Below are 19,032 nucleotides of genomic sequence, written 5' to 3'. Positions count from 1 at the left end.
AATCTGAACCCCTTTGTGGCTAACCACACCAGCGCGCCTTGGCCCCACGACCCTGCAACCCCAACAAAACCTTCTCCGTGCCTGGAGATAAATATTTCTCTGCCGCGGTCGCTGTCGCCGGGTGTTGCCACCTCTCATTCCCGCTGGTGCCTGTCCCGACTCCTGACGACCTTTTATCCCCTGGTTAAAGGTCTACGTCCTGGGCCTTGCATTTCATCTTGTTTCCCGGTCAATTGATTCAGTTGATCATCGACAATACCGACCCTCATCATGGCCTCCTCTGCTCTGCCCAAGAACCCCATGCTGCGCCGCACCGCGACTTCGGCCACGGCCACGGCCTCGGCCACCGACTCCGAATCCTCTGCCGCCGTCTCCCCAGCTGATTCGCCTCGACCTTCGCCTTCGTCCACGTCTCTCTCGTCCCTCTGCTCGCTCGATGCGGATGCCAGCAAAGACGAATACGTCGGCCTTCTCGACACCTACGGCAACCCTTTCACGCCTCCCAACTTCACCATCAAGGACATTCGCGACGCTATTCCGAAGCACTGCTTTGAGCGCTCAGCCCTCCGGGGCTACGGCTACATCCTCCGCGACGTCGTCTGTCTCGCCTCCACCTTCTACGTCTTCCACAACTTTGTGACGCCCGAACATGTACCTTCGACGCCCCTGCGATTCATCCTTTGGGGCATTTACACTGCTCTCCAGGGGCTTTTTGGAACGGGCCTCTGGGTCATTGCACACGAGTGTGGTCACGGTGCATTTTCCACCTCCAGCTTCATCAATGACCTGACTGGCTGGGTTGTGCACTCTGCCCTTCTTGTCCCCTATTTCAGCTGGAAGTTCTCCCACAGTGCCCACCACAAGGCCACTGGCCACATGGAGCGCGACATGGTCTTTCTGCCCCGGACTCGTGAGCAGCAGGCCACCCGCGCAGGACGCATGGTCCACGAGCTCGGCGAGCTTTGCGAGGAGACCCCCGTCTACACCCTGCTGCACCTCGTTGCTCAGCAGCTCATCGGATGGCCCAACTACCTCCTCACCAACGTCACGGGCCACAACTTCCATGAACGTCAGCGAGAGGGACGTGGCAAGGGCAAGAAAAACGGTATCGGTGGTGGTGTGAACCACTTTGACCCCAGCTCACCCATCTTCGACAGGAAGCACGCCAAGTACATTGTTCTCTCCGACATAGGTCTGGCCGTTGCCTTCAGTGCTCTCGCCTTGCTTGGTCACCGATTTGGTTGGGCCAATATGGCTGTCTGGTATTTCATCCCGTATCTGTGGGTGAATCACTGGCTTGGTAAGTCTTGTTGCCGTTGGCACTCGGTATCTGGCCACGCGTATTAACGAAATGCCCTCTAGTTGCCATCACCTTCCTCCAGCACACCGACCCAACTCTGCCTCACTACACGGCCGAGGAGTGGAATTTCGTCCGCGGCGCTGCTGCCACGATTGACCGTGAGATGGGCTTCGTCGGCCGACACCTGCTCCACGGCATCATCGAGACTCACGTCCTGCACCACTATGTCAGCTCCATCCCCTTCTACAACGCCGACGAAGCTTCCGAGGCCATCAAGCCCGTCATGGGCAGACACTACCGCGCTGATACCAAGGACGGGCCCTGGGGCTTTATCCGTGCTCTGTGGCTCAGCGCACGCTGGTGTCAGTGGGTTGAGCCCAGCGCTGATGCTCAGGGTGCCGGCAAAGGCGTCTTGTTCTTCCGTAATAGCAACGGCCTTGGCACCAAGCCCATTTCCATGAAGGCCGAGTAAAGAAACGAGGAAAACGACTAGAACAGGTCTTGAATTCCATGTCGGCGTTGATTGATACTCTCTTGAAGGTTGACAATGCTTCCCTTTCGGTTTTTTCATTTTGTTTTTTTTTAAAAAGGGGAGGAGAGCGTGTTGAAGCGACGTCATGATATATATATATATATATATATATATATAACTGCATTTTGGCCACGTTTCTTGTTCTTCCCAGACTGGTGGACTTTGGTACGCGAGCTGGTCTGATTACACGTTGGAGACTGCGGAGGGAGAGGTATTGCAGATGGGGACACCTGATAGACACTTATAGACCACGGCTTACATATAATGAGACGATTAATAGTCGCATGGTCTGACAGGTCGCTTGTATGATTGCTCATGCGCCCCTGACCCACCCATTCTACCTGGGCACATGTGCAGATGGTGCTTGACCATGGCCAATAGCAGGATCAAGTCGACCGCTGGTAATAGTAGTATGTACACTGTACATGGTGCAGCTCTCGGATCATGGACAAAATCAGGGCGCGCGGATGCGGTTCACTTGATCTGTTCTGTGCCCTCTCAGTCGCCCGTAGATGGCTTTTTGAAAGGAGCAATTGGGCAACAAGAGTCTCCAGGGAACAGGAGGGGCGATTTGTGCGTGCCTTCTGGTTTCCTGGAGGCAAGTGAGTGAAGTTGGAGCGTCGTGACTGTGGCCGTGACTCGTGGCGGCCGCGATAGACGGAGAGGATGGTCACGTGTGCGGTTCACGTGATGAAGGTTCTCCGCCTCGCCGATGGACCTGCGCATCGGACATCGAACGGCAGATGATTCAACCCATCAGCCACTCTGTGAGTCCGGACGGTTTGTCACAAGACGTCACACGGAGCCGAGTCTGCAAAGAGGCGATAAGTCACCTTGCCTACGTCGACGAGCTGGCCTTTTATCCGCACGAGCAAAGCACGACGAGAACGACGGTGGCGACGCAAAACAAAACCCGTTCGTCCCGGCGGCGGCGGGAGAGTCCGCGAACCTCGGGCCTCGTGGGAAGGGCGAGGGAGAGCAGCCCCACCTGAGGAGCTACGCCGAACCCTAACCCCAACGTACGTCCGCCTCAGAGTGGAGCCACCATCGGGGGGAAGAAGGTGGGGCGACTCTCGGATTTGCGCCTCCCCTGCCGTCGAGCTGTCTACGGCCGACCTCCGAAGCTGCGTGGTAACTAGTCATGTCGCTGAGGGGCCGACTTTTATGCTCAAGGATGCCGAGCTTTCGTGGGACGACGACGAGCTTCTTCTGCGACTGCTCCCTCTTGCAACTCGCTCGACCCGGACAGTCCTTCCACACGACCCACCGGCCGGGAGAAGGCCCAAGGCGCAAGGGGCAGTGCTTGGAACCGGGTCCATTCTGTCCAGACTAATAAACAGCTTTGGAGCATGCAAGGTCCTTGGGTGCGGTCGAACATGCTGCCGCCGTACTTGTCGATACGGCGACCTGGCAACCTGCTCGTGAAGAAAGGCTGCGAGGGCCTTTTGCCCTGGTTTCGCGCCGTCGAGCGGTTCGGCTTCGAATGGGCCAACAAGGCCCCGACATCCATCCAAGTAAGTAGGCGGGAAGAAATATCCTCTGCGGCACTTGACAATGGGGCAATCCGGGCTGTTTAAGATGAGTGACTTGGCGGAACAAGTGGAGTGTGGGCGCCAAGAGAAGGATGCCAAAGAATGCGATTCAATACTATGAGCTACTATTCATGTCCCTTTCTTTTTTTTCCCTATCAGATCCTCCGACTGACTGGTTTTTTTTTTAGTTTTCTTCTTCTTTTTTTCCGTTTGCTTGTTTTCTCCCTGACCAGTGCCATGACTTGCCCTGCACTTCCAGGGCGGGCAGCGTGATATCGCCGGAACCGTTGATCTACACATTCTGGAACCCTCCTCCCCGTTGCCGCCATGGCTGACGACCGAGGCCCTCAGTTGATGGGAGTCCTCGTAGCTCTCTTCGTCACGTCCGCAATAAGCGGCGCCCTCCGCTTCTACACGCACGGCGTCATCATCAAGCGATTCTTCGCCGAGGACCACGTCACCATCGTCGCGCTGGTAAGACGGCACAAAGGCTTCGATTCGGGGAGAAGAAGGAGAACCCAGCGCGTTAATCAGACCTCATAGCTACTCTACGTCGCGTACACGATAGTCGGCGTCCTGGGGGTCACTCACGGACTGGGCAAGCACACCGTCCATGTGCCGGCGGCCGATCGGCCCGCGGCCATCATGTACAGGTGGCTCGCGTCGCTCTTCTACATCGTCATATCGCTCCTGACCAAGTGGATCGTGGGCCTGTTTCTGCTGCGCATCTGCCCGCACCGGCGCTGGCGGCAGGTCACCATCTGGACCATCCTGGCGTCCGTCACCGTCTTCAGCATCCTGTACTTCTTCTTCGACCTCTTCGCCTGCCAGCCCATCCAGTACCAGTGGCTGCGCTACGATGCCGATGCCGATCCAGCGGACGGGACCTGCAACGCCACAACCTTTGCCACCGTCACGTCGTACATCGCCGCGGTGCTCAACATCGTCGCCGACTGGGCGCTGCCGGCTCTCCCCGCCACGCTGGTGTGGAAGTCGCAAATCGAGCGCCGGATGAAGGTCTCCATCATTGCCCTGCTGTGCCTGGGCTCGACGTACGTCCGACCAGAGGCGTCAAACTGGTGACCGTGCTATGCTAACGCTCCCTCCCGCAGGGCTTCCATCGCAACCATTGTGCGGATACCGTACGCGGACGGTATCCTGGACAACCCAGACTACCTGTACACGTTTACCGACCTCGGCATCTGGAGCACGGTGGAGATTGGAGTCGCCCTGACGGCCTCGAACCTCGCCACGCTGAAGCCGCTGCTGCGCAAGCTGCGCGTTTTCGACAGCATATCCGGCATCACGCAGTATGGCTCCAAGAGCCGACACGCGACGGGCGGTGCAAACGCCGCCTCGGGGCGAAGCGCTGCCAGCCGGTCCAAGTCCTTCGTCAGCGGCAACAACCACATCGTCATCACTGGAGCAGCCTCCAGTCACGACCCACGCGGGCACAGATGGAGTCTCAGAGAGTCCATGGAGCTGGAGCTGGTGGACAGGCGGGAGGGGACCGGTGGCGAGAGCAAGAGCGACCTCGACAAGAGCCCGTGACGATGGTCGCAGCCGGGGCAGGGGGGAGGGCCATGGCCACGGCGGCTTCACTTTATTCATGTACATCCTAGCGCCGAGCCAAGGCGTTCTCATATCACTCGAGCGCAGTGCCGAGAAGCGAGGAGCGAAAACCCGTGACGTACGGCCGTGTACGCCAAGTTGAATGGACTGACGTGCAACGGCGGACCGAGAGAGAGACCGTGATGCTGTCTTGTCCCGCAGTCAATGCCCCCGTCTGGCCCAATTGTTTCTTTACTTGCGCTGTTTCCAATGGCCTCTCATCCTCGGCCGTCTCGAATTCGCCCCCAAATGTGTGTCCGCAAGACCGACCCATCGCGCTGTAGTCTTCCCACGAGGCAGCACAGGAAGCCGTTGTCCGCCACACGTCTGCTTGCACGCGCCCACGGCGAAAGGGACCGCAGCGTTGGCGTTATATGCACGGCCACGCTGCTGAGACGGGCTGATGGATGTTGCCGTGCGTCCATGCCGAGAGGCCCGACGCCCGACGCACCCCCTGCATATGACAGGCAACTCGGGGAACTGAACTGGACGTAGAGCACGACAACGGCGCACACCGTCGCATCACACGGCGTTTGCCACGCCGACACCAGCCTCGGGTGACAGCGTCGGTCCACAACGTGCATGCCGGCGGAGGTGACGCCGGGCGAACGATCCTTCATTTCAGCGTTTGGGAGCTTTCGGGAGGCTCTCTGCTCGGTCCGCGTGGTCTAGCCGGCTGTCGGTCGATGGAGGAGCGAGGTGAAGGCGTGGCTGTCCGCCGGCCGCATCCCACGATAGCTGCCGGCCGGGTAAGGGGAGCTCGAGCAGCGTCGAGGTGGCATCGCCTGTGGTGCCAACGAAGCAAGCATGCCAAGCGTGTCCATTGAAGGACTCGGAGGAATACAATCGTGCGGGGGCAAAGGTGCCCTCGGACAGCCATCTACGGGCCGAATGTGGCGATGAGGAGTAAACAAACGTGCGGTGCTGTCTGGTAGCAGGTTTGCAAAGACCAGTGTCGAGATGCGCCGTGTCAAGAACATCGTCATCCATCTCACATTACCTTGATCAAGTTTCGCCGCGAGAAAGCGCCAGCCTCAACTGCTCTTTTGCGGAAACCCGCCGGACCGCTGGTTCAGTGAGGAGCTTTGTTACTACTCGTGATACTGGTGGGCGCATGCCCGCATCTCTTCACTGTTCCCCTTTTAAATCTACAAGACACCAAGTGTCCTGCGTTGATGGCTACATTTAGTCGCCCAATGCCTCTTGTCCAGCTTCCGTCCCTGCAGCTTCTGCCTCCCTTGGCTTCTTGATGCTCCGCCACTCGACGAACAGCGCAGAAAACAGTTGGGCCAGAGCCAGAGCCAAGGCGCAGTAAAATATACGCGTAATGGCAAGATTGTAGGCGTCCATCACTCTGTCCAAGAAGTGCGAGGGCACGACGTGTCGCAGCTCGGTGGCGCCCGTCTTGACAATGGGCACGGCATCGAATCCAGGCAAGCCGCTCAACTGGTTCACCAGCACACTCGACAGAATGGTCTGGCCGACAGCCACGAAGATGGCGCCGCCGAGCTGCTGAGCAAAGAAGGTGATGGCAACGCCAGTGGAAACGTCTTCCTTGGGGAGCGTGGCTTGCACGGCCAGACCAACAGACTGCATGCCCAGACCGACGCCGAAGCCCGTGAGGAATTGGAACGCGATCCAGCGGCTTGACCCGGTCGCGGGGGTCAATGTGGTGAGGAGGCCCTCGCCAATGGCAGCGATGCAAGGGCACATTATCATGAAGGGCGTGTAGTAGCCGATTTTTTGGGTTCCCGCACCGGAAACGATGGACGCGATGACGAGGCTTAGAACCAGGAGGAGGGTGCAGATGCCTGATTTTACTGCATCTACACCCTTTGTTGCTTGGACTGTTGCGTGAAGATTGTTAGGGGAAAATGGTGTCCATGTATTTCTTTGAGAGGAGACTCCCATGTCGGATGCAACTCACACCACAGTGGTAGGTAATAAACCACCAGCATCATGCCGCCAGCTAGGAAGAGCGTGTTGACCGTTCCGGCCAGCATGGTCCTCTGTTTGATAAGCCTCAAGGGCAACGTTGCTGACGTGGGCATCTTGGTCTGAACCATTGCAAACGCAATACCAGCCAAGCCAAACATGACCAAGAGCAAAATAATGCGCCAGCTATCCCAGGCATACGTCGATCCACCCCATTGCAGCGCCAGGAGCAGACAGACGACACAGGGCACAAAGAAAAAGGTTCCCAGAGGATCAAGACGCATTATCTGCTGCTTCATCGTCGCCGGCTCAACCTTGGCGTCGGCAGGGTGCATGAACAGGCACAACAATGAAAACGCCACGGCTCCGACGGGCAGGTTCAAGTAGAAACACCACCGCCAAGACGCTCGTTCCGTAAAGGCACCGCCCATCAGAGGTCCGACGACGGAGGAGACGCCAAACACCATGCCGAAAAGACCCTGGAACATGGGCCTTTTGTGAAGAGGCACCATGGGGATGATGGCCATCATGGAACCGGTCCAGATGCCCGCCGCACCTACGCCGGCGATGGCGCGGCCGGCGACGAAGGCGGGGGAGCTGGGCGCGGCACCGCACAAGGCCGAGCCAACTTCGAAGATGACAATGGCGATGAGGAACGTCCACCGCGTGCTGTAGAACTTGTATATTCGGCCAAACAGCAGCTGGCACGCCGCTGTTGTCAACAAGTACGCTGAGCCATACCACCCAATATCCCCCAGACTACCGAACTCGTCTGTGATGCGAGGGATGGCAGTCGCCAGAATGGTTCGATCTAGAGCCACGAGAAACATGGGCACGAAGATGGACAGGACGACGAGCCAGAATTTCAAAGTTTTGGGCCGATAGTTGGCTTCGGCCTCGGGGTCGTAGCCAGGGCGCCGCGTCTGAGAAGCCTCGACATCTGGTTCGGTCGCCGAGCTCTGAAGCTTGGCGTCCTTGGTTGGCCCTTCGTCATGGTCGAGGCCGGCGGCCTTTTCGTCAAGAAGCGACATGGAGTTCTGTTTGGTAGTTGCGACTTGTGAGGCTAGGTAAAAGTATCGTCGATATACAGGGGCTCGAGTTATTCACGGGTTATAATGGGCGACATGTTGAGGCCAGGACGTGACGAGGTCAAGGGAGTAGCCGTGATGATTGACCTCGAGGTGAGCAATGCTGGATATTTAACGGTTGGGAAATCGAGAGCTCGGGTGTCAGAGCCGCAATGGATGTCCCGACCTGGCCATGCGCAGGACACGCAGCCATGGCCGCACACACACACAACGTATCGGTATCCGCCATGGCTGTCATGACCAGATATTGTCGCAACGGTTGAGAATGCCGATGTTTGGAGTTTCGGGTGGGAGTGCTTGTCGACATGGCCTGCAGTGGGGCCAGCCGCTAGACCGCTTTCGGCAACTCCCGTCCTTTTCGGGACCGAGACGAACCTCTCTTACCCGAGCGTCCTCGAGTCCTCACCGTCCAAACCTCGTTCACGGTTCGCAGCTCGACCTCGACCAAGGACCAGGCGTGACAACAAGGTCTTTCCAGCGCTTGCTGCTCTGCTTTGTGCGAGCAAGTATCACGCAGCCCGGGATACCCGACGGAGATTTCATCGTCTTTTCCCCGTGTTGGTAAGGCGGCGTCGAGACTCGGGAACCTGGGCAATGCAGCCGACTTACAGCCCGTCAAGCATTTCTCGTCATTGACAGCACGCTTCGAATCTGTGTCGCTGCAGCTCGATACCATCTGTGCGGCAGTTCTTCCTCGCATAAGACGCCGTTACTGGTGCCTGCCGCGTCGGAGACACCAGGACCGCCGCCAAGGCCGAGCCTCGTGGGACAAGCCCGATCTCAGCCCTGCCGACATTGTTGCATTCTTCCGCCAGCCATCCGTCTGACCCAATGACTGGTGTCTCGAAACCAAGCTTGCAGAGTCGGCCATGCTACCATCTGGATCCACTGCTGTCACCAACCTAGTTTCGACTTGCCACCACGAGCCCTCTCATCACACAGCTTCCGTGGCCACCGTCCGGGCTTCCGGACAAGACGCCGTACACACATATATCAAGTCCACACCAATGTCTTCCGATCAGGCCCGTTCCGAGTCCGGATCTGCTCACCCTGGCCCGGTACCCGAGATCCGGCGGGAGCCACAGCATCTCCGGCTGCACCAGGATCCGTCCATGGTCAAACTCACCAGAGGGACGAGCTGCGTGCTCTGTCAGCAGCGCAAGGTACGCTGTGATAAGAACAAGCCGTGTGCCAACTGCCTTAAGGCCGGCGCGGAGTGCAAGGTGATTCCTCCGCAGCCGCCAAGACGGCGCAAGAAGCGGCTGCAGGACAAGGATCTTGTCCAACGACTGAAGAAATACGAGGCCTTGCTAGCCGAGCACGGAGTCAAGTTCGATGCTATTGGCCATGGCATCAGGAGTCAAGGTTCGCATAATGACGAACTGGACGACTTGGAGAATGACTTTGAGGAGTTGAAGACGAGTCCGGCTGCGAGTACGTCGCCCTCTGCAACTTCGCACATTGACAAGTTGGTCGCACGTCCCAGCCGCTTGCTTGTGAAGAGATACTAACCAGATTCCGGACAGGCCAGGACGCACGTCAATATTCTCCCTTGATAGACAGGTAAGCGACTCATGTGTGCAAGTATGCCCGAGAAGTGAAGGGGCTAACAAACAAAAGTTTCGGGCGAGTGATCAACTCCTCCATGACTCCTCAGACGACGACGCCGACGAATCCACCATCAACCGGGCTTTCGACAAGATGTTCTCCAACGACGACGGCTTCCCCTTTGTCTTTTCTGGCCGCCAGGAATCCACCACCCACTACCACCCGCCTGCTATTCACATCTTTCAGCTGTGGCAAATCTACATTGACAACATCAACCCACTGCTCAAGGTCACCCACGTCCCCAGCGTCCAGGGCCAGATCATCCAGGCATCTTCCAACCTGGAAAAGGCCCCCAGGAACATCGAGGCCCTCATGTTTGGCATCTACTGCATGGCCGTCACTTCGATGGAGGACGCCGACGTGGAGAAGATGCTCGGTCGGCCCAAGAGGGAAGTGCTGGCCCAGTTCTTCGAAGGGCTGCAGCAGGCACTGCTCAACGCAGGGCTCATGCGGTTCAACGACTTGATTTCCCTGCAAGCCTATGTTTTATACTTGGTGCGTTCCCACCCCCTCCCCTCGTCGCATCTTGCCCTCTCGTCTTTTCAGACTAAACACCTCTCCCCGTGCAAGTATGCTCGTGTGCTGACGGGCCCAAGTTCGCCATCCGATGGTTCGTCGATCCCCGCCAAGTCTTTTGCCTCATCGGCATAGCCGTGCGCATAGCTCAGAGAATGGGCCTTCACCGCGACCCGGCCGGCTACGGCCTCCCGCCCTTGGAGACGGAGCAGCGTCGCCGGCTCTGGTGGACCATTGTCAGCTACGACCGTCGCATAGGCGAGATGACGGGCTCGACAATCACCGGCCTCTCCTGCGGCGGCGACTGCAAACTGCCCCTCAACGTCAACGACTCGGACCTCCACGTCGACGGCAAAGAGCTCCCCTCGCCGCACAACGGCCCAACCGAGATGCTCTTCGCCCTGACGCGGCTGGAAATCGCAATGGCCGTCGTCAGCAACTCCAGCCGCGACAGCGCCAACACCAACAACCCCGACAAACCGAGCCCGTCGTCCCCTTCGCCAAGCTCCAAACAGTCCCCGGCGCCCCCGACGATTCGCATCGCCGGCCAAGACTCTCCCTCGTACACCCTCGAAGGCTTCTGCGCCCACATGGAAGGCACATACCTCCAGCACTGCGACCCCAGGGTCCCCCTGCACTTCTTCACGCTCACCATGACCAGGCAGACGCTTTCGAAAATGCGCGTCGTCACCTACCTCGTGCGCATGTACGGCACCGACGAGCCCCTCGACGACGTGGAACGCGACAACCTGCTCCTCCTGTGCGTGCAAATGGTCGAGTACGACAACGTCGTCCATGCATCACACTCGCTCAAGCCCTTCAAATGGTTTACCGCGCACCACTTCCCCTTCCCGGCCTACATGTTTCTCAGCCAGGAGCTCCGTCGGCGGTGTGTCGGCCCCGTCGTCGAACGCGCCTGGGAGGCCATCGCCGCCAACCACACATTGCGCGGGTTGATGAACAACCTCCATAGTCCGATGCACGCCGCCTTTGGGCGACACTTTATCAAGGCGTGGGACGCACACGCCGAGGCCTACACCGCCAACGGCAAAGGGTCCCCCCCGGTCCCGTCCTTCATCGCCGTCCTCCGCGACAGGGCCGAGCTTCGACGCAGGGAAAAGACGAAGAATCAACCCGAGCCGGAGATGCAACAGGAGCCGTACGACCTGCCTCGTCCGCGGCAGGGCGCGTCGCCCGATGCGAACGTCACCGTTATGGGGCCGCCCTTGGCAATCAACGCCCCCAGCAGCTTCGGCTTGGGGGACCCGCCGGTGCAGGGTGCCTCGGATATGGATTGGAGTTATTTGATGAACAGTCTTCAGCCGAGCATGACTTTTGGGGACGGGTATCAGGGCTTCGACAACTTTGGGCCGTTTGAGTCTGGGCCCGGGATGACTAGGATGGGCGGCGGCTTGGGGGACCCCGGCCCTGGTGGCGTGTATTACTGAGACTGGGGGACGTAGGATTGTTTGGTTGCATGTTGCTTGTGATACACTACAATGACCAGGGTCTAGCGGCGGCGTCGATATAGGGAAGGATATTATTAGTAGCAGCCTTGGTGTCGATAAAAATCTCTCCTCAGGTATCCCTTGCATATATCCGTAGAGCCACTTGCGATTTTTCTGGTTCAGACTCACAAAATGTAGCATGATATTCTTCTGCCCCCCGGTATGATTTGTTTGGCCTTGCAGTCCGTCCCAAACTGACTTATCAGCCTGTCAAAGTAAAGGCCCCCATGCTTGGGCTTTCTTCTTTTTTTTTAAAAAAAAAAAGAAAGGAAAAAAAAAATAGTTCTGTATGTACCGTTCCTATAATGCTGACTCGTCTGTGTCATGGTCGCTCACTGTCGTCTACCCTGTCAAAGGTTTCTGCGCCCAACAGTCCACCCAGATGTTGTGCGACCGGATATCGGGATTATTGAACGCATCCAGGATCTCTTGTCCAATACTCTCGGCCTCATCCGCCGTTATCCCCATTGCTTCATGCTTCACAAACATAGTGGGCAACCACTCCGAGTGTATTATCTGGTTAAAGATGCCCATCTCTCGCATCTTGGCGTCGCGGTGCCATCGTCCAAACGGGATCTTGTTTTTCCTCTGTGTTATGTTGACATAGCCAATCTCGCCGAGCACGTCGGGGATCTGCGTTGCGATTTGGAGATTCCATCCATACACCTCGGAGAATGACCCGTTGATCAGGTCGTATATTTTGTTTAGTGGGTGTTCGTGATTCACCGCGCCGTCTTCTGAAAAGACGCTGCTAATGATTTCGTGGCACTCAACCCATCCACCTGGCTTCAAATTTCTGTGACTGCGTCAACAGGCTTGATATCAAATCGCGATCAAGAGGCCACCTGACGTACTCAAAGGCTCTTCGTAAAACAAGTTTTGGGTTTCTGAGCGTTGGTAGCAAAGCCCTGATATGAATGACATCTGCGCCGGCATAAATACTGGACCATGGGCGGCGCTCGTCGTCCAAATCTTCGACTCGGAACTCGGCGTTTGGGGGAGCCCACTGCGGTTGAATTGGCGAAAGATCGGTGCCAATGACTCGGGCACTAGGGAATTTCTCTGCGGCTACGGTTAGCTGTTAGTAAGCACGGTCATAATATTCGTAATGCGGTGGGAGGAAGTATAGCAGCATTTACCGTCCAACGCCCAGTATCCGGCACCGGTCCCCAAATCAACAATTTTTTGCGGGCAATCGGGGACAGGTGCCTGAAACTGCTTTCCATCTAGGATGTAGTCTGTGTAGAGCTTGTGTTTGATACCCTCTCTCATCTGCTCCGCCTCATCATTCGGCATACCGTAACGGTTCTGCACAAAGCCTTGGTATCGTCTTTGGTCATGTTAATTAGTACCGGCTGAGTTCGGGGCCAACAACATATGGTCCTTACCTTCCGTGCTCGTATGAATATATGAGATGCCCGGTGTGTATTGACGTAAACTCAGAAATGTCAAAGGACTCATCATAGTCAGAAGTAGCCGCCTCAAAAGAATGCGACGTATTCATGTCCGGAACTGTATGGGTGAGACAAAACAATAAGTCGAAGAATTATCGCCTACGAGGCCCGTGGTATTACCTCCAGTCAGTGATCAAGGAAACACTGTCACTAATGAACAGTCATGGTCAGTTCAGGGAATGGCAAAGATGTCTGACAGCGAGGTCCCAGGGGGTTATTATTATGACATTTGCGAGCTTTACGGCATGAGGTTGAAAAGTCCGGGTTCCGGGTCCGTCCCACCAGAATGATTCAACCCCAGCCGTGCCAAGTGGGCTCTTTTCAACTATTAGAAGGGGAGGGGCCCGAGAGATTGCATGGGATGATGTTGGTCCCAGCACTCTCGGATAATGTGGGGAATGGAAATTGTGTCAGTAGTAGTAACTACTCCGTAGGGCAGTGAAGATCGATTTCTGGACAAGGGTTCCGGGCCACGCCCAATTCCGGGATAGAGATGGTTTGCACGACGAGCATGTGCCGTGAAAAGCACTTGCTGAAAAGCATGTCCGGCTGTCAAGACACAGTAGCTTGTGCAGCGTCCATAAAGGCATGACGATGGTGGTGATGCTAAAAAAAGACCATGGGCACCAGAGATATCGTCAGGGGATAGCCCTCAAGCCATGTTACACACTAAGACATGGCTGAACAAATTGAAGTTGTCTCCATTTGGCTGGGAGTAACGCTGAACCAGGGAGACAAGGCGCATCCGAGAGCCGAGCCTAACTTTAACATGCAGTCCACCACAAGAGTGAAGCCATGCAGTGCAACTGCGGCTGAGGCGCCACGACAAGTACGTATGTATCAACTGACGCTTTCCGTTCTGGAGAACCACTGTCACGGCCTCTGCCATTGCTGGATTGCTGATTGCTAGGAGTATCTCGTATAGGCCGAGCCAATAGATCAAGCAGACGACACCAGCCGACGGCGCGCCCGTTTGACACTCTCCCAGTCACTTTTCAACTGCATACGTCATGCAGCTTGTGTAATATGGTTCATGAGTTGATTGCACGCTCGCCTCGCAGGAAGCATTCGCCCATTGAATCTGACAGGTGGACCTAATATGACTTCTCCCGGTTGACACTGCCTGCCGTTGTGCCGTTTTTGGTAGCTGAAGTCGACAGGTCTCTTTTGACTAGCTTACCAAGCGAGTATAATCGGCCGAACATGATGTCAAGTCTTGGTGTTGTGCAACACGCGATAGCTCCCGCGCTCTTGTCTTCCAAAAATATCACAGTATTTGGGTACGCTTCGTATCTCTGGTTCGCGGGCTATTCGCGAGTTATCCATCTACACTGAATCGATGGGTTGGGCCGTCCTCTTGCTGGGATATTGCATTCCATGTTCTAAATAGGGGACTGAATCCATGTCTTGACGCAGACGGACATGGTTGCATGACAAACGGCTTTGCAGGGAACTATTGTACGATGTTGTGTAAAAATGGGCAGTCCATATGTCCCATTGCCTACTATGCTTGAGCTGCTGAAGAGGCACTTCGAGTCGGGAATCTCTTTGGGGTTCGTTGGCCTCGGTTTGCCGCCCCAGGGATATGCCGCGTTGGTCGTCTGGTCCTATTCATCACCGTTCGTCCGAGGAAAAGAAGGTAATCAAAAGTTAGCTGCTGAATTACAGGTATTTGGCCCTGGATTGATTCGATTTGTGCAGGCTCATTTCAGGAATGTTTCAGTTCCACGTCAATGTACGGAGTACGGAGTAGGGAGGAGCAGCTGTCTGCCTTGGTTGTGATGCCCCGACTCGGTAGCTGAAATTGCAGTGCAATAACGTGTCCGCTCGGCCTATACATGTCAAGCTTCAGGTTGAGTCAGTTGTGTGGGCAACTCGAAGCAAGTGCAAAGTAAGGCTCATGTTGCTGTTGTTTGTTGCCAATCTTTCCGGCCGAGAGCAAGAGCAGTACGCCAAACCGCAACGACAGATACGCGACTATTGGTCAAATAGGATGTGATATGCGGGCAGCAGTGCAGCGCGAGAGTTTGCGGAAGCAAATGTGCTATACGCAAGACGAAAAGTCGTTGGATTCACGCTGATGACGAGACTGCGGTTTTGGCCGCGCGCCGGCTGCGGGCGCAGACTCACAGAGGCTTGAACAGGAACACTGGGCCGTGTAGGAATAGTAGTTGCAGCGTACGGAGTACAGAGTAAGGTTTCAAGGCTGCACAATCGATACAATAGACCACGATGGCTGAGACATGGTTGCTGAAATGAGTTGGGTTGCGATGGGCCGCAGCGGCAGAGGAAGTCAGCAGGTCAGGGTCGTGACTGCCAAACGGCCTCCTGCCGCCACGCATCCCCTGCCCCACCCTTTCCCGTTCGGGTCGGTCCAACCTTCGCGACTGGACGCTTAACGCTTGCTCGCGCCCCGTAAGTGGCAGGCGCGTCCGTGGCGTTCACGTCCACCATCCATCGCGTCCCATAAACAACCTGACTTCTCTGCTGATGCCAGCGCAGCGTGCTCAGCAACCTCTCAACCACACGCCAAACGCGCGATCGAGTGACTAGCATGACCTCTCCTCTGGCATCCGCCCGCCAGTGCAGCATTTGATACCCTAACATTGACAGCGATTAAGTCATTGCAGCACCTGTTAACAGCAGCGCACTTAACACGCATCCATTCATGCAGGCCGCGTCAACCGACTCGAATTGACATCAACATTCCTACAGCAGCCCCAATATCTCTCCCCATGCTTCATGCATTCTCAGGCGCACCGATTTCGACCTTTGCAAAGACTCTGCAGCCATGTATCTGCCACGGTCGTTAATATCGAAGCTCTACACACACCTGCAAACCACCTGCCATCCGTTATCGCCGCCCGTTCTGATTCTTGTAGCCCTCGAACCTGATGCTCTCTGCGGCTGTCGTATACTGACTCGTTTGCTCAAACATGACTACATACCGCACAAGATTCAACCCGTCGCCGGCTACAGCGATCTCGAAAAGGCCGGGAAAGAGCTTGTCATGCCAATGATGGAAAGCCACGGTGGCAGCGGAGGTGTAGTGGTATGCTTGGGCGTGGGAGGCATGGTAGATCTGGGTCCGCTACTGGGTCTGGAGCAGGATGGCGAGGAAGCGCCCTATAGTGGCGTGGAAGTTTGGGTCATTGATGCTCATCGCCCATGGAATCTGGGCAATGTCTTCGGCGGCTTTCCTCTCGAGGCTGCTTCCGAAATGGAGGCTTCGTATCGGTCCCGCACACCGGTTGGTATATCCGGCGGTCAAGTCGGACGTGCGTATAAATCCGGAAAGGGCGGCATCGTGGTATTTGATGATGGCGATATTGAAGATGAGCTGGAAAAGGAACGCGACGCGTATCTGGCCTTGGTCGACATGCCAGACATTGATCACGACCAAGAGGCGCTGGACCTCACGGATGATGAGGACAATTATTATGACGATGACGGCTTGGACTCGGAACCTGCGCGCGCCGGGCAAAAAAGGAAGAGTTGGTCGGACAGGCATGAAGATGAGTCGAGTGACGAAGAGGATCGTCCTCATCGACGACGAAGAAGCAACTCTGTAGGATACAATTGAGCTTGTCACCAATTTCATACGCTGACACAAGACAGTCGAGCCCAATAGCTGATTCACCGCCTCGTCCTACCCGTAGAGGTCTTGTTTCCCTACGACATCCCGAAGCCGGACTATCGAGCGACCCCCTGGAGCCGCCTGTGCCTTCCGCGCGAGCTTTACGAAGACGCCTTTTGCGACTGCGCCGGGAAAAGGAATCTATCCTTCATGACTATTATCGAATGGGCTCATCCTTTGCGGAACCTATCTCCTCCATGATGTACTCCTTAGCGTCGGAGTTGGGTAGAGAGGACAATGATCTCCTCTGGCTAACGATTGTTGGCGTCACATCTATGGAGCTCTATGGCCGATCATCTGCGGGCATCGCGGCACCTATACGTGCCAATGATGCCACCCACAGACCGTCGGGCTGGATGGGCGTTCGAGGCACAAGATTACGCCAACTGCTCCGAGACGAAGTCAGACGCCTTAATCCTCCTGAGATCGCCAACGGTCGAGTCGCCCCAGAAAATGCTGGCGTCATTCCCACAACAGCTAGAAATCCCGAAGACACTAGCATCCGGCTTTCGCCTGAGCCTAGATTCCTTCTTATCCGGCATTGGAGTTTGTACGACAGTATGCTGCATTCGCCATACCTATTTTCTCGTCTGAAAACCTGGAGCGAGACAGGAATCAAACGGCTCCATAAGCTACTGGCCAAGATGGGTGTGAGCTTGGCGCAATGCAAACAGAGCTATACGCACATGGACATGATGCTCAAGCGCGAACTGCGAGCAAAACTACTGAAATACGGCTCCCTGTATAACCTGGACGAAATGGTTCCGCCAGTTGATACAGATGACAAGGACCGAGCTGGCGCCAAAGACGGATGGGGGTTTGTAAGAAGCTGGGGCTGGAGGGCAACGCTCAGTGCTCAAGACGTCGGTGTTGTCATTGGTGCCTTGCTGGAAGTTGGTAAACACGCACACAAAACTGATGTTGCTATGCCAACTAGCCAAATTACTCGCGATGTGGAAGATGATATTGAATTTGCTGCCCAAGCAGAGGAATGGGTTGGCCGGTTCTGGGAAGCCTACGACGCATTAGAGGAGTATGCTCCTATTCCGTTCCCCCCTCTCTCCCCCTTTTATTCATTGCATTAGCTGACATACGTTCGATAGTATTGACTCACTTAAAGCCGGTCTTCCTACAGCACAATTCCTACACCGTGCCATATATCGCACGGGAACTTCACTTATCAACAAGAAGCAGATCAAACATTTGCGAGCATTTCGGATGTGCGTTGTGAAGGACGGCCCAGATGTTGCTTTGTTCACACATCCGGCTGCTCTCACAAAGCTTTCCTTGTGGATAGGTCAGGCGCTGGCAGAGCAGGAGCGAGAGGCTCATGGAAGACTGTCGCGTGGTGGACGAGGAACGCCGCTTGTAGTGGCTAGTCTTAACGAGAAGCGCAGTGTTTACGTTGTAGTTGGCACCGGGGGTGGTGGTGGGCCAGACACGACATTCCTCAACCGTGAGGCAGCAAAACGACGACGGGCGGAAAAGGAAGCCAAGGCCAAAAGGAAGGAATCCGCACGGCTGGCAAAAGAAAAAATCAGAGAAGAGAAACGCGCGGCAAAGCGTGTGGCTGGCCAAGAGGAGGACGAGGATGAGCTGGAGACGGAATCTGAGGCTTCCGACTCTGATTTGGACAACGACTCGGATGATGACGACAAGGAGCCTGAAAGGGGCTACGGCCTGAACAAATTTGGCAGTGCTTTCCAGGAGGTGGTATCGGAGACAAACGCCCGGGTACGGATCGACAGCTTTGAGCATTGCGCTGTAGAGGTCAAGAAAGAGGACCTTGGCGGCTTCTTGGAGAGTTTGAGCATGAAAGCTGTTGTGGGATAACTGAGACAAGACACAGACTTATCGATGTCTTTATGCTTCCTCTCTGTTTGGGTCATGATAAATGATCCGCCAACAGAACCATGGCGTCGGCGCTGAGGGTACAATATACGGCAATATTAGTTTTGGCAACCCAAAACCCCCCTTCCCTTATTTTTTTTTGGCGTGGAATCATGGGGTTGCTCGGCTGGATATGACGATGATTGACGGGGCATTTATGTGGCGGGCATTACTGTTGCATTAGTACGCTGAATGGAATATTTGCATTGGAGCCGGCCGAGCATTCTTGATGACTGTTCCCGGCGTCGTCGGCGTTATTCCATCGTAACCAGGTACTTAATGTCGGTGGACGGTGCTGATCAAGGCTGGCGCTTCAGTGGGCAGCGCCCGTGGACCGGTATTTCTGGAAGTATGAGCCGTCCAGTGATCAATATCAATGATTCCTTGGTCAGACCACCCCGACAAGGGAGTTCCCCTTGGC

The 19,032-nt window shown here is 55.9% G+C and overlaps 6 protein-coding genes across 6 annotated transcripts; 4 read left to right on the top strand and 2 right to left on the bottom strand.

Moving 5' to 3' along the window:
• Positions 1–270: 270 nt before the first annotated feature.
• On the top strand, positions 271–1,772 carry MAM_06163 (delta12 fatty acid desaturase; the record flags this gene model as incomplete). Its single annotated transcript, XM_040824961.1, has 2 exons — positions 271–1,300; positions 1,363–1,772. The coding sequence occupies 2 exons, from the start codon at positions 271–273 to the stop codon at positions 1,770–1,772; spliced, it is 1,440 nt and encodes a 479-aa protein (XP_040677124.1).
• Positions 1,773–3,691: 1,919 nt separating this feature from the next.
• MAM_06162 (cation-transporting ATPase 4) lies at positions 3,692–4,915 on the top strand (the record flags this gene model as incomplete). Its single annotated transcript, XM_040824960.1, has 3 exons — positions 3,692–3,838; positions 3,908–4,416; positions 4,477–4,915. 3 exons carry the CDS (start codon positions 3,692–3,694, stop codon positions 4,913–4,915), a joined length of 1,095 nt encoding a protein of 364 aa, XP_040677123.1.
• A 1,245-nt stretch (positions 4,916–6,160) lies between these two features.
• Positions 6,161–7,941, bottom strand: MAM_06161 (Major facilitator superfamily domain, general substrate transporter; the record flags this gene model as incomplete). Its single annotated transcript, XM_040824959.1, has 2 exons — positions 6,161–6,822; positions 6,903–7,941. 2 exons carry the CDS (start codon positions 7,939–7,941, stop codon positions 6,161–6,163), a joined length of 1,701 nt encoding a protein of 566 aa, XP_040677122.1.
• A 1,064-nt stretch (positions 7,942–9,005) lies between these two features.
• MAM_06160 (uncharacterized protein) lies at positions 9,006–11,570 on the top strand (the record flags this gene model as incomplete). Its single annotated transcript, XM_040824958.1, has 4 exons — positions 9,006–9,466; positions 9,525–9,561; positions 9,619–10,101; positions 10,203–11,570. The coding sequence occupies 4 exons, from the start codon at positions 9,006–9,008 to the stop codon at positions 11,568–11,570; spliced, it is 2,349 nt and encodes a 782-aa protein (XP_040677121.1).
• Positions 11,571–11,972: 402 nt separating this feature from the next.
• MAM_06159 (UMTA methyltransferase family protein) lies at positions 11,973–13,134 on the bottom strand (the record flags this gene model as incomplete). The annotated part of the gene is made up of 4 exons (XM_040824957.1): positions 11,973–12,426; positions 12,485–12,698; positions 12,770–12,960; positions 13,019–13,134. The coding sequence occupies 4 exons, from the start codon at positions 13,132–13,134 to the stop codon at positions 11,973–11,975; spliced, it is 975 nt and encodes a 324-aa protein (XP_040677120.1).
• Positions 13,135–15,875: 2,741 nt separating this feature from the next.
• MAM_06158 (CDC45 family) lies at positions 15,876–18,554 on the top strand (the record flags this gene model as incomplete). Its single annotated transcript, XM_040824956.1, has 3 exons — positions 15,876–16,652; positions 16,703–17,754; positions 17,825–18,554. 3 exons carry the CDS (start codon positions 15,876–15,878, stop codon positions 18,552–18,554), a joined length of 2,559 nt encoding a protein of 852 aa, XP_040677119.1.
• Positions 18,555–19,032: the final 478 nt, after the last annotated feature.

This window comes from Metarhizium album (assembly GCF_000804445.1).
Source record: "Metarhizium album ARSEF 1941 chromosome Unknown scaffold_18, whole genome shotgun sequence".
Classification (NCBI taxonomy): Eukaryota; Fungi; Ascomycota; class Sordariomycetes; order Hypocreales; family Clavicipitaceae; genus Metarhizium; species Metarhizium album.
The sequence above is the reverse complement of the archived record's forward strand: the minus strand, read 5'-3'. Positions and strand labels throughout refer to the sequence as shown.